Source organism: Leguminivora glycinivorella, chromosome 3 (assembly GCF_023078275.1).
Source record: "Leguminivora glycinivorella isolate SPB_JAAS2020 chromosome 3, LegGlyc_1.1, whole genome shotgun sequence".
NCBI lineage: Eukaryota > Metazoa > Arthropoda > Insecta > Lepidoptera > Tortricidae > Leguminivora > Leguminivora glycinivorella.
This window is the reverse complement of record NC_062973.1, coordinates 14910806-14938126: the sequence shown is the minus strand read 5'-3', so window position 1 is coordinate 14938126 and position 27321 is coordinate 14910806. Positions and strand designations below refer to the sequence as shown.

Sequence of the window (27321 nt, the reverse complement as noted above, 5' to 3'; positions counted from 1 at the left end):
TCACTGGACACGCTGTCCAGCCTGGCATCTGATGACCTGATGATGGACAATAACTTGGCGCGCTCCGTCACCAGCCTGCAGAGCGTCGACGATTACATCGAGAGGTAGAGTGAATGAGAATGGTGGCGGAGAATGGACACCCTCACTGGACGCGCTGTCTAGCCCGGCGTCTGATGCCCTGATGATGGACAACGACCTGGCGCGCTCCGTCACCAGCCTGCAGTGCGTCGACGATTACATAGAGAGGTATTGTTAATTAGTGAATGGGAATGGTGGCGGAGAATGGACACCCTCACTGGACACGCTGTCCAGCCTGGCATCTGATGACCTGATGATGGACAGTCAAGTGTAAAAATATGGGTGCGTACAACTTATCAAAAATATGTCCCATAGCACTTTATGTCGGCGGAATAAGGTCTCGGTACATATTTTTGAGCGGATAAAATCGATACGTATTTTTGCACTTGACTGGACAATGACTTGGCGCGCTCCGTCACCAGCCTGCAGAGCGTCGACAATTACATCGAGAGGTATTGTTTATTAGTGAATAGGAATGGTAGCGGAGAATGGACACCCTCACTGGACACGCTGTCTAGCCCGGCGTCTGATGCCCTGATGATGGACAACCAACTGGCGCGCTCCGTCACCAGTCTGCAGAGCGTCGACGATTACATAGAGAGGTATCGTTTATTAATGCACTACCCACTAGTTCATTTGTAAATCTGCCACAATGCTGCTGTCAAACTAACTGTATAACGAACTACGTATGCAAACCGTCAGAGAAGAAGTATTTAGGGAACATCAAAAGGGCCTGAGTAGCTTAAGTAGGTAGTAAAATTTCCTAGTAGGTAGGTACCTAATACTTGCCTATTGATTACGTATGAATGAAACTTTGTAAGTAGTCAGACGGAGGGACATCAAATTAATTTATTTAAATTAAGATTGTTGTTGTTGTTCCAACCAAATATCGCAACTGCGACCTTGTTTAAAATAGATCCATTAAGTATAAATCCGTGGGACGATTGTCTAGAAATGGATGCAAGTGGGAGACGTTGACATTATAAAATGTCAATATAATATCGTTATGGACTTGCAGTGACCATATAACACTAGTTGGCCTATTAAGACATTGAACTATGTGATATTGTATGTTATCTCTGATTGTAATCAGAAAACGAATATGTAAATAAGTATCCTACTATTCATATATTTTATAATAGAAAAATTCCATATACCTAGTGCAAACTATAATTTAGGGTCCATAGCCACCTAGAGATCTAAGTCCGCTATACAAAAATAAGTGACTTCATTTTCATTCAACGGCTGTCATTTTTCCTCGCGTGTTGTCTTTTGAAGTGACGTGCCTCTATTCTACTCCACGACAGATGCCGTATCTTAATGGCGGAAACAAGGACGCTCGTTTCCGCCAATTAACACAGCTACTTCTTTATATTTATCAGCACCTCCTCAAAGGTTAATTTATATCATCCTTTAATTAGCCTTTGGCGTTAGATCCGGTATCTGTCTTACTGTTTTAAGAAAATTATAAGTTTTAGGTACGTCGGATCCTACGAAGATCGAATTTATCTTTTTTTTCTTAGCCTTTGGAGTATCCCACTGCTGGGCAAAGGCCTCTCCCCTGGCTCTCCATAATTCCCGATTCTCCGTTACTTCCGGTCAGTTGTTTAGGAAGTCGTCAAGGTCGTCCCGCCATCTTTGCCTGGGCCTGCCCCGCTCCGTTTCTTCGTCGGCATCCACTTGGTAGCTATGTTATAGCCCACCTATCCGGATGCATGCGATAGACGTGGCCGGCCCATTCCCATTTAAGCTTGGCGGTTTTTATGCCAACGTCAGCAATGCGAGTCTTAGAGCGCAGCGTGGTGTTATTACGGACGCAATCGGTCCTTTTAACACCTAATTAAAATGCTGCTTGGCAACCATTCAGTTTGGACTTCTGAATTTATCTTAGAACATCAATTTTGTCAAACAAAACGCATGCCAATTTTAGCAGACAAGATATTAATTAGGTAATTACCAGGGAGCGTACTTTTCATGCCGATGACATTAATCTGACGTCACGCTCCGTATAGGATGATCCCAAATAGTTTTATTGTAAATTATTAATCATTAGTCGTCATTTCGTCATTTTAATCGTGTAAATACAAATTACTTCAAATACAGTAGTCCATTTACATGTGGCATAAATAATACCTACATGAAATGTGAAACGTGAATAAAATTATTTGTTTTTATAAATAAATTTAATGAAATAGTATTGTTAACAACACATTACAATAAATACGTAGAAAAGAGAATTCCTCTCTAACGTAAAGCACACCATCATTCTTGCATTCATTAGCATGCAAAGAAATTCATAACTTAAAATGTTTAATGACTAATGATTAATAATTTACAATAAAACAATTTGTGATCACCCTATATGGAGCGTGACGTCAAATTGATGTCATCGGCACGAAAAGTACGCTCCCTGGTAATTACACTTTTGCGTTAGTGTTTTATCGGTCCTACATTCCAACGGTGAAGGTATTATTTGCCCCCAAAAAGGCGGTTACAGTTGTTTTCATTAAAAAACCTATTGCCTCATGGCATGTTTGTTGACGATCACGTAAGTCGACAAATGGAATACCCGCTTTCAGTGTACATACGTAAATGACTGCACCTAAGTATCAATTTCTTTCTACCCACCAGGCTAGACAGCTCTCTTCGCAGCGGCCTCAACTCGCTAGACGAGCGGCAGCTCCGCCAAGAGCTCTCCTCGTCCAAGACCGCAGTGCGCCAGTGGAGTCAACTCCTGGAGCAGAACAACTTCCTGGACCGGCAGCTGGCCGCCATGGCGCAGGGGAAGAGTACCACCGAGTCGCTAACAGCCAGCAATACCAGCCTGTCGAACATCGGGTGAGTGTATTATATACCTTGGGCTACTAGCTCTTCAAGAACGCCAGTGGATACTGCAGGAGTAGAACAACTACCTGGACTGGCAGCTGGCCGCTATAGCGCAGGCGAAGAGCGCCATCGAGTCGCTCACGGCCAGCAACACCAGCCTGTCTAACATCGGGTGAGTGTAGATCCACTATAGCTTCGAAGAACACCAGTGGAGTCAGTTGTTTTGCAGGACAATGGGCCGACACCTGGCTGTCATTTTTCAGGGAAAAAGAACTAAAGAGTCTCTCATGGCTAAAAACTACTAGCTCGACTAGCTCTGTAAAAAACACCAGCGGAGTCAACTGCTGGAACAGAACAGTTTTGTTTGAGTCCACAAGACATCGAGTGAGCTTGTACTCCTATTGTTATACTTATGACCCATTGACAGCCGTAAATGATACTATAGTGATCCGTCTTTTGTTAAATGATTCTGAGATGACGACTGTTCACTGTCATACAAAATCAATCAATATAAACAATTTCGTAACTCTATTACTATTTTAATTAGGTACAGTAGAATACAATTGAATAATAGTTTTAAACAAAACAAATGAACAATAAATAATTGTGACGTTGTCGTCATGTTATGATATCCTGAGATTCCTGAGTATACAGACATTGCAGTCTGAAGTAATTCCGTTAAAAACAATGAATAAATTAACAAAAGTATGAAAGTAGCTTTTGATGTAATAGCAAACATTTTGGGCATTACAAGTAAACGGTAACAGTAATTTAATTTCTTACGCAATGTTGCACTCGGGCCAAAGGTAATTGAGAAAGTGCAGGTACTAAAAGGACTTTCGCTTGTAAAAGTAATCATACATTGTTAGTTATTGCATACTTCATTAACATTGACAAAATTTTATAAACCAGCAATGAAGCACTGAGTTTAGGATTTTAGGTTCGGTAAAGGATAGTTTTTCTATAAACATAAGCAGTGGTTTATTCTTGGGTGAAACAGTACGGGGATTTAGTTTTTAATTTCTCTAAAGAGCTATCTTGAAAAAAATGTGTACGGTATCGGTAGGTACTTATGGACGACATAGTAACAATTTCTCTCGATATTAAGTAGCGTACTGTGTAGGTCATTATTAAGGTTATTTTGCTACAGTACGGTCTCTTGCAGTCGCGATCGGCTTGACCCCACCATATTGCACAAGACATATCCTTATTTCCGGCAATCACGTGCCGTCAACTTCTGTAACTGTAAACAATGCACCAATAAACCAAGAGCCAGGCGAAAAATTCGTCAGTCATCGTCTCCAAGGCGATATTATATCGTATAGTGGTTAACGTCTTTGTATGGTGAACCACTGAAGCAGTCACCTGGTGATGGTTGGTTGAGGAATAACAGCCATCAAAATACAACCATTGCGATATAACCGGGTGACATTTCATTTGTTCATTATAGCGTCACAGTAAATATTAGTTATGTGACAAAGTATTGAACGGGCCAATGACTGAATATTATTTTGACATCACTTACATCTGCAAGTTTTCGATTGCTGATGGACCCGTTCCTCGCTCGTGGTCTGCAGCTGCATGCACAATTTAACCGTCTGGGCCTCAATATCAATTATGCTTCTCGGTCTGAACCCGTTAACGACTTCCTACGCCGTCACGCTTCGCGATAAACAATCGCTTCGTGACATCGCGAATGAGCTTACGGTTTTAAAAAGGCCTCGTCCTTTTTTCTTGTCTGATTTTTTAAATTGCGTACCCAGATTGCAGGATAAGATACAAGAAATAAATACATTCGTACGTGGGCATGTGAAGATTGTTTATATAAAGTCAACTTTTTTAACTTTTTGACTAGCAGAAACGTCTGTAATTGCCACTAGGCTTAGAATAAATTATAATTAGGTAGCTGTCGCACCCTTTTGACCTATATGGGGGATAATTTCGCTAACTGTGGTTGAGGTCTGATGGCGGCTCTGATGGCGGCGGATGGGGGGTGGATGGACGGATGGCAGAGCGCTGGAGTATCGATTCACTTGCCTTGAGTTTAATTCTCATTTAAGGCAGTAATTTTCTACTTTAAAAATCTACCTGCCTTTTACGCATTTAAACTTAACTTAGGAGAACCAATATTAAACCACTTAAAAGCTTTCTAAGAGCTAATTACAGCCACCGACTGGTCGAGTCCAATAACTCAGGCTAAAGTATTTAAAAGATAATTTAACATTGTCAATAGGACAAGACTTATTAGATATTTGACGTAATGGTCTGAGAGTCATATAGTAAGATGAAGAAATGCCGTGCGGAAATAAAAGTTGTAATTATTTTAAACGGTACAATTTTACTGTAATTACGAGTAGGTACGTCCAAGGGCCAATTTCCGATGTTATACCGACACAGTTATTTTAAATTGGAAAGGTTAATGTTAACGTAAAGTTTAAGGCCAAGAATGTTATTTTATTTAAAGTGCATTTTTATTGCCATGCTCAATTGAAAAATATCCGGCGTGAATGAATGAATGTGCTGGGTACCTACCAATAGTATTTCTGAATGCATACCAAATCGAAGAATGTAAAGCTTCGACTTTTCTACGGTGCTGATCGTGTTGCGTGGTGCGTGATTTTACTTTTTGCATTATAATAACCATTTTTAAATCACACTAGAATTCAAACTATTCCAACTTTTTGGATGTGCCTTTTAAAGTTTTATTCGAGTATTAATTAAATGTAACAAAAGAAAAGTTTTCTTATCTCAAACACGATATATATGATTCCTACTATTGTTAAGATATATAAATATATTGTTAAATGCTTATATTTAAGTTAGATTTAAGTATTTAGATTTGCTGTGTCCTTACAGAACGTCACCCTAAACTAATCAGTAACCACAAATTATATGTAACACCTTTATATAAGGTTTGTGACATGCTATAAATGACTTTATGGTTCTACACCTATCCTTTTGCTAGATCAGCTTCAGGCTTCTTGAAGCCGGTTGCTAAAAGGTTGCCATTTTACTGGAGATAATATTCTATTGTTAGGTATGTAGGTAAGGTAGGTATGTACCTAGTACTGTATAAAGTTACGTATAATTTACCTGAATTTCTAAGTATACTATATCCAATGTTAGCACAATTGGATTATAATAGGTGTCGTATTTAGAACAAAGGCGGCCGTTTCGGTCCCGAAGGTATTAATTGTGGGTGTTTGTTTGACCTCCATGTGCGCGCGGTGCGACAATAGCGGCTCTACAACAATAGAGAAGCAGTAGGTAGAGCTACCTTCCAAGTCGTGACTTTTTTAATACCGTAAACCTTATATTTTATTATTACCATTCGATATAATTATAGCTTATCATCCTCAATTTTAGATACAATTTTAATTTGTTAGTGTCTGTACATAGTCATAGTTTCATAATTGTCTGTTTTTACCCACTTACACATTATCAGCCTATCTTCGTCTACTGCTGGACATAGGCCTCTCCCAATTCAGTCGCGTAGGACGCCCTGTGACCTGTGAGGCTGTGACAAAATGGAGTGACGACATCCGCAAGTTGGCTGGTGCGGGCTGGATGAGATTAGCTGAAGATCGGGAGCAGTGGCACTTCAAAGCTGGCCTTTAATTAGGTATTCAAAATTAATAATCATAAAAAAAGTCACTACGTAAGCACACCAAAAGTAAAAATAATAAGTAGGTACCTTAAGTACAGCTTTTTAAAACCATAAGTACGGCACGATTAACTTAAAGCACTAAAACGTGTTTCTCAGTATCCAAAACCCTTATTTTCTGAAACTCTTGCAGAGTCCTAATTGGATTTCAGAAAACCAATCAATAATTGCAAAATACCGGGTTTCAAACAATCAGCATAAAAAAGCATTGCGCAAGAGAATTTCGCCGCGCGGGCACGAATTTTCAAGGTGGATTTTACGGCGAGCTTTGTGACGAAAGGTCCTTGCTCCATGAGGTAATCAGATAAAGCGTGGCGCAGCTGGTCCTACATTCCAATTCCTTGACAAATGTAGGTAACTCAAAAACAAATGCAACCAGTCTATCTGTGACCTCTGCATCGGTAACAACAACGCGTGATCAGAGTAGATCTTACACAAGTTGATGAGCACGTTCAGCTTTCTTGCGCTTGGTAGGCGATTGCGTTCACTTCCCTGGCATGGGGCTTCGCGGTCCATCTCGAGTGCGGTGGTTGCAGCTAGTCTGCCGATGGTCGCGCGCGAGAACGAACGCAGTAGCACGAGCACACACTGCGCGCGCCGGCACGACACACGTGCGAATCGATCGAAATATTTATCAAATCTCAATCTCGGGTCATTGATCTAATCGAACGTTATTGAAATGTGCTAATATAAGTTGGAGTGATCAAAATTATGTTTATGAGTGCACCATTGTAAGATATCCATTATTTTGAAAATATCAGGGTAATTGTGTTCGTACAAGTGGAAGAAATCCTGTTGACACAAATAAACTCGGCAGAGATTACTGCAAGTCGCTAATTCAATTAGCCGGTGCGTAAACAAACCCTGGGTCATTCTGAACGGCCGTTCCAGCGTTAGTATTTTAACGCATTTATAAACCAATTCAAATAGAGTTTACATAAGTAAACAATAAACATAGGATACCCGGTCTACCTACGTAAGTAGTTTAGACTGAAAAAAATCTACTTAGGAGGTATCATAACTAATTTATTTACGTGCCTACCAGTAATAATTTTACTTCATTAGGAGCATAACTAGTTTAACTTTAGGTAACGGTGATCGTATCATCTAAAGACCTATAAACAAAATAATTATACTTCATGGGCGTATATTAGCTATAGCGGTAAAACGACGTCATATTTACATTCGTCTAACAAGACATTCTGTAAGAATCAGAATCACCCTTCTACGTTCCTTGGTCTTCAAATGGCAACGGTCCCCTGACGGTCGTGTTCAATGAAATGTAAAAACTGCATTTATTTTTAGCTTTGCACGTGCAGCAAATATGGTCCTTCCGTTTTTGCACCACTTGTGAACTAACGATTTATTGTGGTAGGGTAGGGTACAAAGTTACAAACAAACGTTGTTATCATTTGACGACAATGATAACTCAAATTGACTGCATCGTCTGGTCATTGACTTTCTATTTAAGTGCGCATCCAGCAAAGATAACAATTTCCATGTTTCCTTTGATTAAACAGCATTGAAGTTGTAATTTATTTATTTATTATGAGTTAGTTACGCATATCCACCATTTAACGTATTCCTAAACGTTCATTTTCTATTTACATAGCATTTTAACACCTTTCTTCACACAAACATGCTTGCCAAACATAAAATATTGACCTACCGCCGTCATCCGTCAACATTAAAAATATTCTAACGACTTAAAAAATTGCCGTCTTCGATGGTCAAAAATCTAAACAAAGATAAATCTTCATCATATCATAAATGTAATTGTTAAAAAAACCGGCCAAGAGCGTGTTGGGCCACGCTCAGTGTAGGGTTCCGTAGTTTTCCGTATTTTTCTCAAAAACTACTGAACCTATCAAGTTCAAAATAATTTTCCTAGAAAGTTTTTATAAAGATCTACTATTGTGATTTTTTTCATATTTTTTTAACATAGGGTTCAAAAGTTAGAGGGGGGGGACGCATTTTTTTTTCCTTTAGAAGCGATTATTTCCGAAAATATTGATATTATTAAAAAACGATTTTAGTAAACCCTTCTTCATTTTAAATACCTACCCAAAAATATATCACACGTTGGGGTTGGAATGAAAAAAAATATCCGCCCCCACTTTACATGTAGGGGGGGTACCCTAATAAAACATTTTTTTCCATTTTTTATTTTTGCACTTTGTTGGCGTGATTGATATACATATTGGTACCAAATTTCAGCTTTCTAGTGCTTACAGTTACTGAGATTATCCGCGGACGGACGGACGGACGGACGGACGGACGGACGGACAGACAGACATGGCGAAACTATACGGGTTCCTAGTTGACTACGGAATCCTAAAAAAGGGACTACATATCGGAAACACTCTAGGTAGGACTCTAGGTAGGTAGGCAATTAGGTCCTATATTGAGTAGGAGTAGGTATTGTTATTGAACACCTATCCATCCGTAACTGGAGAGGCTTGTTTCAAACCGCAGTTATGCAAGAGCTAACCCACCCTGGTATTGACCATGAAGCTTTAGGTTTCAACACGTGAAAATGGCAAAATTGACAAATGTAAGATAGAACCTCGTTTACATGTACTAATTAGGACCGCAACTACTACCGTCGAACTCTCTGACCTAAAAAGCGGGTTGAACAAAGTGTTTGTCAAATAAGTAAAATACCTGAAAATAATCGGATGTATTAATCGTTCGGGTAAAAGTATCGGGCAACTTCAATATCCCAACGTAGGGTTTATGTAGTAGTGTGTACAACAGATTCATATACAGTTTACAGGAACAGAGGTACAGTCAACCAATTTGAATCATAGGCCACTGTAGAACCTTTGCACAGTAAACGTCAATGTGACTTCTTATGGCAAATGGAACACACTTTAAATGAGGCAGGGTTCTAGAGTGGCCTAGGATTCAAATTGGTTGACTGTACAAAGGCGAACTTATCCCTATAAGGGATCTCTTCCAGCTAACCTTAGATTAGATGAGAGGAACATTAAAGTGGGCAAGATAGACAAACTTACAGAATTACAATAAAGGTCAGAAATAAACCAAAATAATGTCCACAAGTAAATATGTCCAAAATAATGTCCACAAGTAAGTAAAGTTTATGTAGAGTATTTATTTTAATGATAATATAAAAAAATAGAAGATTTTTATTTCAAACAAAAATAATTTCAGGTATCAGTTTGGACCAACCAACGGATTATCCGTGACTAATGTAAAATTTATAAAATAAAATTTTAAATAGTAGTTACCTACCTTACCTACTGATTTTTTTTAAATAGTACCTACCTTACCTACTCAATATATTGTAAGTCATATTTATTGGAATGTTAGCTGTCATACGTTAGCAATCCAATACCCTTGTTATCTTATATATAGATATGACGCCTAATGGCTATCGCAGGACAAATATTTACCTCTCCACTACAGCTTCTATCAGCTACAGAATTATCTCGTATCGATTGACACATACTCACAATCCACATCCAAACTCTGTCTTGAATATGTGCACCTACATACTGACTTAAAATAATAATTCAAGATTAATGCAAAGTCGTTTACCGCTGTAACAAATATTAATAGGTATGGTACAACAGCGGGACAAATCTCGACTGGGGGGAAAATTTAACTGGTCCATTTTTTACAATGTTTGCATTACTTATTATTAAATAGAGTGTCCTCCGGTTATACATGCTCGCGAGGAACCCGCATAACTTGAACCACGCGTTTCTGAGGCAAAAAGAAAGAAAAAATGTTATATGAATTTTAAAATTTTTCGCCAAAAAAAAAATTTTTTTTTGTTTTTTTTTTACTTTTTTGGACGTATTTTCACATAAAAAAATTTTTTATCCATAAAGTTGGCAATTAAAATGAGTTCCTTCATTTATTTTTCTAAAAACCAAATTATTTGGAAGTTTTTCTTGTCACATTTTGACATCTATCAATGACTACTGTGAGACTATGCTCCACAATTGCGCATCAGCGCCGTTAAGAAACCTTTTCTACTGAGTAACAATACGGTAATGTTTTTTAAATTGGCAATAACTCTGAAACTAGACGAAATCTAGAAAAGTTTATATGACATTGTAGTCTTAAAATGTGACCAAGAATATGCCGTTAAAGTTATATGGGTTCCTCGCGAGCACCTTGTATATGGTACGCGTGTTCATTAAGATACATGTAGAAGTCAACATCATAGTGTAATAATGGAAAAAATGGATCAGTTACAACTGTCCCCCAGTCGAGATTTGGCCCGCTTTACCTTACCTATATTTTTAGGACCTATCAAAGAGACACAAATGCTGTCCTGTAAGTGGTCTAATACACATTTCACAGGTTATTTTTTAACATCTTGATGCGTGATCGCAACGTCAACATTTTTACTAATTGAGATCTGCATGATTATAAAGTAACTGCACATATCAACACCGTTAGCCATTGAAGCTGGGCACATGAACTCAGCAAAGTTCACCATGACATAACACGTCGCAATTCTCATGTTCATCATTCGTGTCCGACACCAATAAATATCATGTGTTGTGGCGCATGACATCCGTAGTTAATCGTTGTCAATCATCGACCGGCATCGAAAACTATTGACATGATCCGAATGAATGCGCACAATGGAATTGGCTCGATTAATCAATGAAAAGTTATTTGTTTGGTTTAGATTTATTGAATACGAGTGATCTATTATTCTCTTTATTTATTTTCTTTCTCCTGGTTTGGAATTTTACAATATACTTAAAAACAATACAAAAACATATGTAGTAAACACAATATAAAATAGCAGCGGGGCATGGCCCAAGCTGCTGGTGGTTAGGGCTGCAGAGGAGCTGACGTATATAATAAAATTATTGTACTGTACTAACGAAAATTATCCAATGAAATAGAACTCCCTACGCTCGTGGTTCAAAATTTGGGAATATTAGAATTTTTCGCTTGCTCTAGTATTCATTAGCTATTTTCATTTTGCCTTTATTTCTCTCCAGTCTTCAATTGGCCATACAAATTTGGTGTACCGAAGGTGTACCCTTTTTCTTTTTAAGAGATTCATAGGAACTCATAGAAACTCAATCCCAAAGATGGGGGTTGGTCATTGAGCCTGGTCTGGTATTCGTCAGGGTAACAATGACCCTTAGCAGTGGTTTAAAATTAGGTAACGACTTTAGGGGTTGTGAAAATGGAATAGGGCGGAATCGTAGAAGCGTGCGTACTAGTACTGTTTGTCAAAATCTCGTTGCTATGGCAACATTGAATTGCTTTTATCGGCGTAACTTTCGGCATTTACTGTGCAGTGCGGTATCTAACTAAACGGCTCGAGGGTTAGTTTCTTAAAGAATTAAAAAAAGTTTGGAATATTGGAATATCAAATAAAAAGTGCTTATTTTTTTTTATATATCTGTGTGTGTTTATATCGGATACCTATTTTAAATGTCTGTTTGTGAATTTGATGACCCTAACAGTATCGGAGACTCGTGAGTTATTCCGTAATTAGTGAATTAGATCCTTTTATGTTGCGCTTTCATAAGCCCGAGAGAATATTTTAAGACTCACTTGTAGCAAAAAACTGGTTCCAGCTAGTCACCTTATTGCATATTACCGTTCTTTTGAGCTTACTTGGTAATTAGCAAGTAACTGTAGATAGATACACGTTTTAATATTTTTAATATGTTTCATGAAACCTCTGCAAATATTACAGATATAGATTCGTAAGAGATAGAAATATGGATTTAATTCGAAAGGCGTAACAATAATTAAGTAACGTAACTGATTTAACTGAATTTACTTGCGTGTTAAATCAGTCAATAACTGGAATGGTAAAGTATTATGACATGCCAATTTTTAGGGTTCCGTAGTCAACTAGGAACCCTTATAATTTCGCCATGTCTGTCTGTCCGTCCGTCCGTCCGTCCGTCCGTCCGCGGATAATCTACTGTATCCTTTAGCACTAGAAAGCTGAAATTTGGTACCAATATGAATATCAATCACGCCGACAAAGTGCAAAAATAAAGTGGAAAAAATGTTTTATTAGGGTACCCCCCCTACACGTAAAGCGGGTAGTGATTTTTTTTTTCATTCCAACCCCAACGTGTGATATAAAGGAAAGGTATTTAAAATGAATAGAGGTTTACTAAAACCATTTTTTGATAATGCCCATATTTTCGGAAAATTCGCTCCTAAAGTAAAAAAATATGTGCCCCCCCCCCCTCTAACTTTTGAACCATAAGTTTAAAAAATATGAAAAAAATCACAAAAGTAGATCTTAATAACACTTTTTAGGAAAATTATTTTCAACTTGATAGGTTGAACAGTTTTAAAAAAAATACGGGAAACTACGGAACCCTACACTGAGCGTGGCTTATTTATTTTCCCCTCACTAGCTCGGAAACACATGTTTTGTCCTTTATTACCAAGTAGGTAAAAACGCATTTTATCCACTAGTGGATAAAGTAATTTGACCTTGAATAACGACAAATTAACTGCTTTAAAATTGATAAAAGTAGGTTAGTAACAAAGATGATTTACCACCTGTGGAACTACTGGAAGCAGTGATAAACGCATTTTTTGCGGTGTAGTTTCCTCGCTGTAGTGAGGGGAAAAGTTTTGTGTTACACTCGGGTGCAAATGTATTTTACTTCTCGTGTGTTAAAAAACTCACAAGTTCAGGATTCTATTCTCGAACCACTCGCTTCGCTCGTGGTTCAACTATAGAATCCTTTCACTTGCTCGTTTTTCAATTCCACACTCGGCGTTAAAATACAACTTTGCCCCCTTGTATAACAAATAACTATTATTTATCTGCCTCGCGTGCATAATTATAGTAGGGAAAATGTAATTTTAAATTAAATAATCTGAAGACCGTACCTATATTGTTTTACGCGGTGAACGCAGTGGTAAAAGCAATGACATTGTTCATACATTCCGGGATCGCATGCTTTCCACACTGCTTTGATAGAAATAAAATATATTGCGCGCCTTAAATGTCTTATATTTGAAACCGTGACCAGAGAGTAGCACAGAGTAAATAATATAGGGTACAGAAACGACACTTCCTAGAAAACCGAAGTTTCACGGGTCGAACAGTGTTGCCCTTTTCTAATGCATGACACTATCCCTTTAACGTAAGGGTTGTCAAACAGTAAGTAAATATCTTATCTGTAGTAGTAGATGCGGACGTCAGTTATTCCAACCCTAATAATTGCTACTTAGCAATGCGAACCGAACCTTGCTGGAATCGCGAGTGTCCAACCACTGACCATTGATTGCTGCATAATGGAGAAGTCACTGCAATGAGAATTAGGTAACATCGTAATAAAACGCTTCGCAAAAATAAGAAGACATCAAATCGGCAGTGTCTTGACCCGGCTTTACGTAACGAATGTTCTGTAAAATGAACTCCACTTTTGCGAGATTTTCGTTTCGAGACGATAAAAAATGGTCAAGGGAGATCTGTTTTAGTAAAAATCAAACACGTATTTCATGGTGACACAGCTCTTTCAAACTGCATACAGCTCTTTCAAAAAACCTTCAATAAAAATCGAAGTGACATAATTCCTTTTCAATAATTAAATTCTTTAAATTACCAAAATTTAAGAACAAAGCCAGTCGATTGTCAGTCAAACTGAGTTTGAAATTATAGGTCTTTTTTAACTTATCATTTAGTCTTGAAACACGGGACCCTAAAACGTCTAGCAGACATAACGTTTAGCGGTTTAAAGTACCTAATAAGCACTTTATTTTGCAAGCGGTTTCTTTCACGCTGCAGTGCCTAATGATCGTGGTCATTGTGATCAGCAGACATCGACATCCGAGGACAAATCATCATTCGCTTGACCTCATCCCATTCCATTCACATACTTAGTTGTTGGTACAGCATGTCTTCCTCTTCCATACATCTATCGCCCGGTCATAGTCATAGTCATAAATAGTCATAGATACCTACAATTAAATCTCACAATTAATAAAATCACAATTACAATATAACTAAATATTTACAAATTAAAAAATAAATGTAATAAAACTTAATAAATACCTAATATACATGTCAACATCGAAATTATTCATTAATATTATTCATTCATTATATTAGGTATGTAAGAAAGAAAAAAAAATACTAAAAAACTATTTTGAGCCTATAAAACTCATCCACAGAATAAAAACACTTCTCCACCAGATATGATTTTAGACATTTTTTTAAACAAATTGTGACCGACTTCAACTCTGTTGGCAATCTGTTAAACAAAGACATCTCATCTCAACATTTGCTTCTTTCGTTTCGTATCATCTCTAACACAGTCCGTCCACCTTTACTTCAGTGTTCCTTTCTGTGTTTATTCTTTCACATTCATTCGCGAATAGATAAATCTGAAATTCAGAAGATAGTCCATAGCTTTACATGAAACTCAGGGGTTATACAATTCATTTATCCATTGATAATTCTACTAAGCGGATGCAAATAAGACACGCGGGAATATCATCAGCGTACGACTTGTTCAGTAATTCAGGCCAAATCGAACATAGGTAGGTATAGATACACCACAAACCGGACTTGTCCGATTTCAATAATTGAATATAGCTACTGTCATTTCCGAGATGATTGCTATGCGCTCTTTCATAACGGCAATGAAAGCAGTGATTGACATGTTATTATGATGCTGAATTCTTTTATGGCACTCTAACAGTCTTAAGATTTTTTACGAACCTGCTCAATGAAGGGTATTTGTTCGCGTGTATACCTAGCTTAATTTTAATTAAAGCGTTGAGCTGTTCCTATACGCCCCTGGGAGGTTAGGAAGTATGATTTTTATGCTCGGCATGTTTAATTTTTCCGGGTATTTGCGCTAAAACGTTGTTTCTCTTGCTAGTAGAATATTGGGTCTTACTGGTTGCACTCATAAACGTAATGTGTTAGAATAGTGGTGTAGCGTGAACTGAAAATGTTATAAAAGTGCAGTGAGAAGTGTGTTGTTGTGATGAGGATGGAAAAGGCCGTGATGCTGGAGAAGGAGGCTCCCGTGAAGGGCATCGTGGCGCAGGTGGTCACCATATTCAATGGTCAAGCGCAGAGGTACGTATTTTGATGGTTTTGATACATGAACTCACGCCTGTATTCCCAAATGTCGTAGGCAGACCATGTGGAACTAACTACTCAAGTGTTGCTTAAGATTATAAGAAATAGGCAAACATGTAATACAATTTCACATGGAGATTTTTAACTTTTATTTCCAAAATTCCTCCGGCTCCGGTCTTCCTTGCCTGGCAGATTAATCTTTATATTTATCTAGTCTAGACCTTATGTTAGCGTTACCTAAGTGCGTTTCCACATTATCCAATCCGATATCGGATATAGGACCGATATCCCATAAATTTAAGCCGCCATCTTTGATTTTTGCCTTTGAAATCCTTCCGACATTCGATATCGGATCGGATAATGTGAAAACGCACTAATAGTACCCTTAAGTGGCTTCAGGTTTTCAAGTACTTAAGTGGGTACCTACTGCTTTAATAGAGCTTAGTCGGGTCAGTCGGGTGTAAAAATATATGTGCACAAGAGTTTCTTAAAAATATGAAGTCCATTTTGGGTCCGTTCAAAATTGAAAACTAATTTATTTTTAAGTATTTCGGTGGTTATTACATACATACAAAAACGAGTAAACCACAGAATTAAATATCGCTTTACGACATCGTAACGATTTCGAAACCGGGATGAGCTTTCACTGTCAAAAACGTTAAACTTTTTACAGCCGAAAGTTGTCCATAAAACTCGATTGGAAAGAAATTTGAATGTTATTATAGGACTTTAGGTAAACCAGAATATTAATTATGTACTCAGTAAAATAATAGTACATTACATCAGAGGCCGGGAAAATGAGGATTTCCGGCCAAGTGGGTAGGTATATACGGATAGGGATACGAGGCCGGGAATCCGTTTTCACGCCGAGGCATGTATAGTGCTTTTCTCAAACATACAATGAAATAAAAAAAAATGCTCTAAAGGACAATATTTTATAAAAAAAAGTTACTTTGCAGGCCTAGGCCTAAAAAATAATATGAAATCCCTTTACAGTCCTCTCGAGTTGTTGCGCCCAAAAAGCGATACTTCTCAGCCCATTTTAAGGAACGTAAAGACAATATTTCATTGCATGTTTGAGAAAAGGAGTTTTTTTTGTTCAGTTTCATCAGTTTGGCAAGTAGAAAGTATAAAGTTGCACTACATAATACTAGGTAGTCCCGAATATATTTTTTTGTATACCACGTCGGTGGCAAACAGTTATGTGGTCCACCTGATGGAAAGCGGTCACCGTAACCTATGGACGCCTGCAACTCAATACATTCATTTGAAAGGGACCGCCGCCCTACGATGTTGCCATTGCCACCACTTTTTAATCATTGAGTACCTACTCTTTTTGCCAGGCAGTAGAGAAGTAATGAAAAGTATTAAAACATAATTAAAAATGCCCGCGTGTGCTGTGAACACGTAATATTGTTGTATCTAAATGATAATATTTTTGTCATACGTCATCGAATATCGATTCATGTGATCGAATGCAATCGATTTGAAATTTGTCGGTGGGTAGAAATTACGTCACGAACACTCCCCACGAGACTTCGATTTTTTGCTGTTTAAGAAGTTACCTAATGTGGTTTAAAATAGGGTCGACATTTATATATCAATTAATTCATTAAAAAATCAGAAAAGGCGCACTCCCCAGGAGACTTCATTTTTATATTTTGTAAGAATTAACCTAATTGCAATTATAATAGAGCATATAATAATATTGACAAGGATAATTGAAAATTAGAAAGATCACCCGCCCGAGACTTCGTCGTAGAGATGTGGGCATGGTCGATGAAATACCAACTATCGATAAAAAAGTATGATTTGCAAACCTTGATCACACAATTCATTTGAAATATATTTGCAATTTTCCGAAAGAGAATGATTTGAGTTTTATTACATGTACTTAATAAACTTTTGTGTTTCTAATCAACAAAGCTTCATATATTATAAATATTATAATCCTTCTCTCTCCTAGACTCCCGACATCAAAAACTAATACGCCATTGCCCTTGTACGTAGCAAAAAGGATTCTTTCAAAAGAAGTTTTACGAGGGATACCTTTGAATAATAATATCAAAGCATAATAATATTACTGTCTTCGCGTACCTATATCCCTGACCCACTAAAAAAACTATCAATATAATCTGACCTACAGTTCGGCTTCGTCGTAAGGCCTTTCGATATCTCAGCTAAACTGGTTTAAGTTTGCGACTGCAACTGCTCAGTAACCAATTGCAATTCAATTTATTAAATACAGCAACCATTCTTTATATCTGAAGCAAAATGTGAATGCTCAAAGAGACCGTTATGGGCCGGACGCTGTCTTGCTTTGAATTTGTATAAAACTGGAATCGTTATATAAATCTCGTATTTGGTATTTGGCCACACTGCGTCATCATTATACCATATATATGGTGTAATGACAGATTAATGTGCTAATTATGTAATTGAAATACTTAATCATTACATAATATCCGATTAACAAGAGTTACATTAAAGGATTTATTGTAATTACGTTATGTACCTACTATACGAGTACCTTTACCAAAGTATTGACTTCTTTTGCATACGGACTAAGATGACAATCAGACGACAGGAGGGCCAAACGTTTAAGCTGTTGTCGAAAGTGTCGTAACACTCTTCTATTCTAACAATTTTTGAGTTCCTTGGAGACTGGTTAGACTCGTATAGGTGGTCAAAATCATGAGCCAAGTGTGGTCAAGTCGCGACACTCGTGATTGTTGTTACTACTTTGATATGCTACATGTGATGAAAGTGATGTAACCTAGGAAACGTCCCTACCTTGGACAGGTAAACTGTCTACTGAATTGTCACCCGTGGTAGTTCTGAGCGACATTATTACGACTTCCTCATGATTAAAAGCCGAGAACGTACCTACATGGAACCCCTTTGATGCGAGCTGTGCTGTGTCCATAACAGAAAATAGCTGGTTACCGTCAGACCATTCGTTTGCCCGCCAGGATACTCGCCCATAAAAATTGAAAGATAAAGCTAGCGGTAAATATTTTCTTTTAAAAAACCACTACGGCTCATTGATTATTTTTAACTTAAACCGATACCGGCACTTAGTCGGCGGTAAATCATACCGGCAGACTGGTATTAAGAGGCCACTTAAGCGTTATCGGAGAGTACAGTGCAGCATTCATGAGAATGTGTTACCGTTGGCTTGCGAGACTGGGCGAGGTGTATTTTCGGGCGAGCTTAACAAGTAGGTACCGGTACCTAAAGTAATTGGATAGACTTGTGATCCAAAGTTACGAAACGAAGCTTTGAAACTAGTTTGAAGTTAAGCGACACATTTAGCCCCTTAAGGGATATTAAATAAATAACTGTGGGTCTAGTGAAAAAGGATATGACTCAAATTGCCTCGGTGAAAAAGGGTACAAGTCCCACCTCGGACTTGTGACCTTTTTCACCGAGTCAATTTGAGTTAAGTATACCCTTTTTCACTAGACTCACAGTTATATTCTTTGCTTAAGGGTCAGTCAAGTGCAAAAATGTTTTTACACTTTGTACGTCCATTGATGGTTTACTCGTATCTTTTACTTTTCATCTGTGTTTGATAGGGACCAAATTATTTTCAGGCTAAATTATCGGTGTGAAAATTTTACTTCAGGGGGCCGATTTTTGAATCTCGGCCATTCGATCTCGTGAAATACGTCAATAATATCTCCACTACTAGCGAATTAAATTCTACTAACAGAATCGAAAACGAGTGGTCATTATCATTACCACTAGTTTTAAAATTACGAGCCGTCCTTTTTCAAAAATAGATTTACGTCGTTTTCAACAGACTTTCGAACGGCGAATTCGTGCGTCCGAAATTCAAAAATCGATCCATTTTTCCTATCCTGGAACTTATAATATGGTCAAGATCGAACTCACCAGTTTCAACCACCACAAAATACGAAAATGTCAAGTTTCTTAATCAAAGCAGACTGAGATCAAGTCTGTATTGTGTCTTGAGGCAAAGCTAGATGGACGGTCAAGAATAACAACCGAGGTATGCCCAGATATAATTATTGAAGTGTTCAAAAAAAGCTATGACCCTAATTATACCTATTATGTAATAGATTCGAGTTTTTCAAGTATGTAGCTATCGGGCTACTTTCAAGTAACCTAAATATAGGCAAATGGGAGTGAGAAATTGCCTAATTACTTATTTGGAAAATACTACTATACCTAACTACTTGGTGAGATGAAACAAATAAGTGGCAATGAGTCCTTACTAATATATATCATTCAATAATTAAGTATATTTGTCGATTACTTGTGATAAAGCTACAGGTTGCTAGTTTTCTATACCTTGCAGAAATATCCCGTGCGCTAATGTAACCAATTTCCCTTCCCATTGTATCTCAATCATTTTCATCAAAACAACAAGCTATTCCCAAAAGATGTTTTTCTAGTACGTTCGGATCACCAGCGTAACATGACCCTAACAACTGCAATATAATAGCAACGCTTTTGACACAAAATAAGGCTGGTTCTCTTATGGTACCTAATGTACCTATAGTGTCGATGTTGTGAATAACAAAACAGATAGTGACCCGATAACTCGAGTATTTCGTCATTGTTTCACAATTTCCTTGCACAGCCTCCGTCCGTCCCTCGTGCCGAGACAATACTCAAGTGCGCTTCATGAAGGCCCTTCGAAGGTCAGAGGCTACTTGTGCCAGTTATCCGTAGCGAATGATTTAGCTGTCCGCCAAGTCTTCTTATGAATCAGTTGAGCGCGAGGCTAGGTGACGAAAGAAGGAGAGGTACGACATGTGTCACTTTCGGACTTACATTATGTAGATTTAGGTATTCCTGTTCAAACAGTGCAATCAACGGGAAACGATAAAGGGGCCGTGATCTTATTAAGCATCCCGGTCGGGCTTTCTGAATAGTGGGGCCAGAATCGCTTTTGTTTCATTTGCCTTGAAGACTGACCTACAGTTTGGTTATGTGCTCTGTCTAGGCACCTATAGAATAAAATGAAGAGGGTAAGGATTAGAGACACATCCACCATAGCATACTCCATGTATGTCCAATTATGTGAGACCCATGAAGCATGACTTCCACACTGGCTTTTAACAAGAATATAAACTTAGATATGTGTATATTTACCGTTTAAAGTACATTAGAACATTAACGGGCAACCAAGTAATAAACCTAGAAAGTAATTAGGGCCCTATCACTCGGTCGTTAACACTATCTGTGTTAGAACTCAGAACATAATGGTTTGATAGCCCTATGGATTTAGGAGCTCACAGTATGCGTAGAACCACAGAATATATATTAGTACAAGTACAGAAGGCCCACTGCTTTGATATTCACGAAATGCCGCCTTTTTAAATACCTACAAAATTCTTACAAAGAAACGAGCCGCACGTGCGCGGCGTCCGGTGATAGGGTTACCAATGGATCCAAACGAATTAATTACTCACATAAAATGTTATACTATTATATTCAAGTCTTGGGTATTTTCTAGTTATATAATTATACTGTATTTATATATTTTTGTTCAAGTTCCAACATCATAAGCCTTATTGAACTTTTCCGTGGGAAGTAGATCTGTGTAAGAATGTCTTATGGTTTGGTACGGTCTATTTTATTTAATATGTCTATTTAACTAAGTATTATTAGCCATTCCACACGCGGACATCGCTTAAAAAACCTGACGACGTAAAGTAACAATAGAAAGTGCGAACGTGCATTCCGTGAGAACGCGCGCCACCCCTGAGTAGGCCGCGAACTCGCGGCCGCCAGGATGTACTTGTAGCGCGGCGATAGAATCACGGAGTGAGCCGCCCCTGGTAGAACTTACAAAGTCCAAATGGTGTGCCTACTAAATTATTTTCTTATACTTTTTACTACCTGTAGACCCCGTAGTTGTTTTATGGCAGTTAAAATTCTTGGCAAAGTTCCTTACCATTTATTTTACTTCGTGCGTTGTATCGCAACATTTAGCAAAATAATACAGTCAGGCGCTGCGTCGTTGCGCAACTTGCGCATTTGCTTCTCACATATTATGAGCATTTTAATAGCGGTAGGGATTTCAAACGACCGAAGGGAGAAACGAGTCACTTTTAATATCCATTTAGAAAACTTACTAAAAGCTACCCTCATTTGCTAGTTCTCCAAAGCCTTTGTAATTATTAAATCCGTGTTAAAGTCAGGGTACCTACTTAGTTGCAGAAATAAGTGTATTCAGTGTGAGGACTGCCAAGTTTTCCAACTTCCAAGGATGTTGCTTTTTGGCTTATAGACTTATCAAAGTATACAGGCCTATAAAGCTAATATGCATGATGACTTACGCAAGGTAATTAACTATAGATACCTACAGTATTTATGCAAGTATCATGCCTTGTTGGGTTTGTCACTGAAATACCTTCTATTACGTAGTACAATACTGTTATCTATTCACTGGTACTGTCCCGTAGTGTTTCGTTTTTTGAACAAACGTCGCGGTCGGATGCACTTCACTGGCCTTCCACTCATAGCTTGAGAGCTATCGCCGCTGGAAAACCAGTATACTTAAAGCTCGGCCACACATGCGCGTTTTGGTAGCATAGGCGGAGCGGTAGCGGAGCGTCAGCGGAGCGCAACGACAGCGATGCGCCGGACGAACGCGGGCGTTGCGCCCAGCGGACGCCGGCGGGAACTAACGAGCGCGGATTGCGTTCCGCCGGCGCACCGCTATCATTGCGCTACGCTATCAAAACGCTTTATGTGTGGCGGAGGCTTTAGTGTGTACGACTATCAGTCATTGTTACTGCTTGTGACACGCTTGTGACGATTTCATTGAGGCGAATACTCGGTAAACGATAGGACGAACTCCGATTTGGGTGTAGAGACTGTACATTGACGTGACATGGCGGGTTCATCAGCATCCACGATCGTTATACTGGCATTTAGTCTCGAGTTCAGTCACATTATTCACGCACATCAGCTAATTGAGTCGAGTGGTCCAATTAGATGATGGTATTGCATGCAAATGACATTCTGCAGATGCATGTCATGTCTACTAATGAACGACTACCTACCTACCTTAACATCTTACGAGAGTGAAATGACACTTCGGTGAGTTTGTAACGTACTTGTACTTACCGATGTGGCTAGTAAAGTTTATTATTGGGTATAACTTGGCTTATGCTGTAAATTTTACTATTATTCGCAATATTAACATGGAGTTATCCGACGACCATGACAAACTGACCATTTTCATATCAGAATATGTCAAAAACTGCTTTCTTTTGAACCTCTGTTTAATCGACTCAATGAAAATTTAGAGAAGGGCGTTTCTTACTTATAAAATTAACTATGACGCCTGCATGAAGCTTGAATCACCTCCGCAAAATAAATCAGCTGAGCGAGGGGGATGGTATCGAGCGGTGCAGCGCATGCGCCCTGCACCAGACGAAGGACATATGGCCCGGCGTTTCGCTCCAAACAAACAAACGGGCCAGACAGTGACACTGACCCACACCGCTCGCATCGCTCCACTTTTATTATTACCAATAATTTGGAGTGAAAACAAAATGTGGCGGCTTCGAGTGCTATTATAAGAGAGAATCCAAGAGCAGTGAAAGAGAATTTATTAGATGGCTACCGCGTAAAACAAACAAAAATCACGTGCAAAAGAAAGTGTTGTGGAGCCAGTGCGGGCAGTAAGCGTGACGCCTGCTACGCGGCATTATTATTGTCGTTCTCTCTGTTCTACCTTTCGGACACCTGCCCGGCATTCGACATGCCACAGTTGCCAAATTAAACTGACAGCGGACGTTTTTGATTCGTGATGACTCGGTTCCGATAACGAAGAATCATGGAGCGTAATCGGGTTGATTGCAAACAGAGTGTAAAAAGAAAACTGCTCGCCGATTGTGATCCGTTCGGCCTGAATGGATAGGGTCGTCGCCACGAGATCTGATTTTTCCGGGCGAGCTGCGTCGGCGGTGGCAGGCGCGATAGCGCTCGCGCGCGGTCTTCAGTCGGCCGCGTGCGTGCGCGGCGTGAAAGTCTCCTCGACATGCGCCCGGCCGCGTCGGCCGCGCCCGCGGCGCCAGCGCCCGCGCCCGCGCCGAGCGCGCGGCGCCAGAAGACCGACCTGCACGTGGCCGAGCCCAGCGCCGCGCGCTCCTGCAGCCCGGCTCCCAGCCTCCGCAGCCAGCGCGCCAAGCAGTACAGGTCCATATCAACTATTCGACACGGTTCACTTCATCTGCTGTTAACTGTTATTTTTCGACCATATTGCTAGTTTTATTTGAATAACAAACTTAAAATCTTTAAAGACGATAACGATATCTTAGGCTCGCGTGTATTATCAGATATCAATATGTATTTCGCTTAGGTACAAGTGTTTTCACAACTGTTCGTGCCAGTTCAATGCTAGTTATGAAGCATTATTGATTTGTATTGTTTATTGGATCGCTGATCCACGGATCACGGAACAAAGAATCAAAAACAATAGCATCGTATCTTAATCAAATAAATGGAACTATTGTTTCATTTCGTGTGCACAGAAAGGCCAAAAACATACTCGACTAACTAATGCAAGGCCAAACGAGAGGCAAACGTGTGCAATTTAGATTTACTCTATCCGTTTTCGTCATTCAGAATTAAGTTTACCAAAATATTGATCAAGGCTTTTCCTGCTGCCTAATCCTACGTAATGTAATATAGTTAGTTCTTATTATAACGTCTCAATTGGATTACACGGCGAAGTCGCCAACGAGGTAAATGTTTTATGTACGTATCAGCAAACTGTGTCAGCTAACCGCAAAATAGGTGAATTTCCAGTTAGGTGGGTATTATTTATTTGCCAATGCTATTTGCATGTTTCAATGAGACTTATTGTTTCATTGTCTGAGTGTTTAGTTACCCTTAACGCGTTATTAGTTGGCCGATGCTTTCGTAAGCGGATGTTTTGGCTTTCTAACAGAATCGACATGTATTTGTTTTGCCAACATTGCCTCGACAACCGCGCTGAAAAGATAATAGTGTCAATTCTTAGCATTCTCCTGTATAGGTGCGAATACGACCTACTAACTCCGATAGGTGTCTGACGCGTTCCGTTGCAAACTGACACAGAGCATTGTCATCCACTCTAGAGTCTTACTCACGATATATCTAAAACTTTGTTTTTGTTAGCACGAGAAATAACTGCGAGAAATAAACATGTAGGTAGCTAACATTAATGATGGCATAATATCTAAGTAAATATGAAATACTCAAAATGTATTTATTTCACTAAATCGCAAAAAGTGCGTACACTTGCGGACACGCGTTCTAATCTTAAAGAAGTACGTACGTACTTCTTTAAGAATAACAGAGTCCCTCAATAATTTGCCGAATTAAATCAAACAATCATTTACTGAATTGCTGCCTTGTTGCTTTTAATCGTGCACGTATTGCACTATCTATGATAAAAGTCACTATTGTTTACGTATAAGTAATACTCATTCAATACAATAATACTAATTTTTCACAGTTGAGTCGCTTCTAAAAAGTTGCCACTCGGTTAGTTAAACCTATCTTCTAATAGTTTTTGATATGAAATGGATTTGTCATGTTCAGCCTAGTTTCTACCCCCGAGTTTCCCAACACTATACAATACCGCACGATGACATGATATAAGTACGAGTTCCACGTATTCGAACAATCTTTCGAGTAAGATGACGCTGCGTTATGACATGATACCGATCATCCAGTGTCAAAGGTGACTTTTTTCACACAAACGCTTCATTTATGTTATGACAATGCCATATCCAATTCATATCGGATCGTATCTTAATAGAATAATTGACGTACCTATCCCATCTAGGGCTGCCATCCGTCCGGGTTTCCCCGGATTTGTCCTAGTTTGGAGGCCGTCCGGGGGCCGTCCGGGCGGGGAGTCAAGAAGTGTCCGGGGAAAACCCGAACACTTTTCACGAAAGGAAGCACCACATTGAATTTAAGTAGTATGAGCGAATTTGAGTTGACTGATTAACTAATATCTGTTTACATAATAAACAACCGGCCAAGTGCGACTCGGACTCGCCCACCGAGGGTTCCGTATTCGTACAAACTTTCAATGGTTAAAAAAATCTCATCTCATCATGTTTTTTAAAAATAAATTCTGACTCGTCCGGGGAAAAAATGCGATTTACGCCAAATGTCCGGGTTTTTTGTATCTTTGTCCGGGTTTGGCTAAATTCGAAGTGGCAGCCCTAATCCCATCCCTACTCCAGTTCAACCAATACACGAACTTCGACTTCTACGAACGAAAGCCAATTAAGGAAGGCAAGGGGGTGGTGAAACTTTTAACCCGTGACCACATCTGTTAATACATATATACCTGCTCGTATCTACTAATTACGTACTCGTATCTATTTATTATTATGTAAAAATAAAATAAATCCCAAAACACTTAATCAGTTGCTAAATAATCTAAATATAGACCAAGGCGTGTTAGGCTAATACAGGTGACATAGGTACAGCTACAGGGTGTCGCCCTATTTTCGCTAATTAACTGGACAGGGTGCGTCGCGCCCGCCTTATGGAATTGAGTTGGTAATCTGTTATACGAGCTAATTTGGCGGCTATTAATTATGATTTTTTCCTCGACTGGTGACGGATTACTTTCAACAGGGGGCTTTCGGTCGTAAGAAATCGACTGTAGGATACGAGTAGGTATGTGTGCAAATGGGCTAGCAACCTGTCACTGCAACATTAAACTTTCGTTATCTTTCAACCCCTTAATTGCTAAGAGCGGCACTGAAACCTCGTGTGCTCTTTATACTCCTTTTAGGACCACTTGCACCACCCGCTTAACTCAAGGTTAGTGGGCTGTCAACTGTCAAATTACATAATATATAAAAAGTGGGTTAACATCGGGTTAACCCTCCATTTTCGGCGGTGCAAGTGAAGTGACCCTTGGAAATAGAGGCATTAGTTTGTTATGTTATTATTTAGTTAGCAGTTAGGTATATCGTCGCTACTTTGAAAAAACCTTGTATCTTCTTCTGTAAATAAAAAGAAAAAGGTAAATTGCAATGCATATAGACTACGCTCCGTCTTGCGTGAGCGACGGGCGACGCGACGCGACGCGACGCGATGCGACGGCGATGGCTCAAGGTCATCGCGTATCCATCGCGCAAAACTTCGGCACTAGCATTTTGGTGATTAGAATCACAAGATTCGCCGTCTTTCACAATGTGCAAATGGTCTAGCGGGTTTGACTTCTAGGTGGAATCGTTTGCGCCATAAGTGTCGTGAGTTCGAATCTCGGCTCACGCAATCTTTTTGCATTTTTATTTACTTTTTTCTTTTATGTTCTACTAGCTTTTGCCCGCGGCTTCTCTTGAAAGACGGACAAACAAACAGACACACACACTTTCCAGTTTAATCAGTATGGATTATTTGATTTTGTTTACCTGCTTATTTCTTTCTCTAAGATTCTACTTTCTTATTTTTTTTAAGAACTCCGGGTTTTATACTAACAAGGAAAGTTTTAAGTAGCACACAATAATACTGCATTTTGTTTTTATTAACTTAATGTTTATTTTAATCCATACTAATATTATAAACGGGAAAGTGTGTGTGTGTCAATTTATTTGTCCGTCCTTCACGGCAAAACTGAGCGACGAATTAACGTATACTATTTACTTATCATCATCATCAATCATTTAAGAGTTGGACT

At 38.9% G+C, this 27321-nt stretch overlaps 1 protein-coding gene across 12 annotated transcripts in view; it reads left to right on the top strand.

Annotated features, from left to right (window-relative positions):
• LOC125224908 overlaps positions 1–27321 on the top strand; it is a 151469-nt gene that overhangs the window by 107196 nt on the left and 16952 nt on the right. For all 12 annotated transcript variants that reach the window (XM_048128416.1, XM_048128419.1, XM_048128418.1 and 9 more), the window contains one exon: positions 2710–2916. In XM_048128416.1, coding sequence (XP_047984373.1) covers positions 2710–2916 — 207 coding nt within the window. The remainder of the gene's footprint in view (positions 1–2709; positions 2917–27321) is intronic.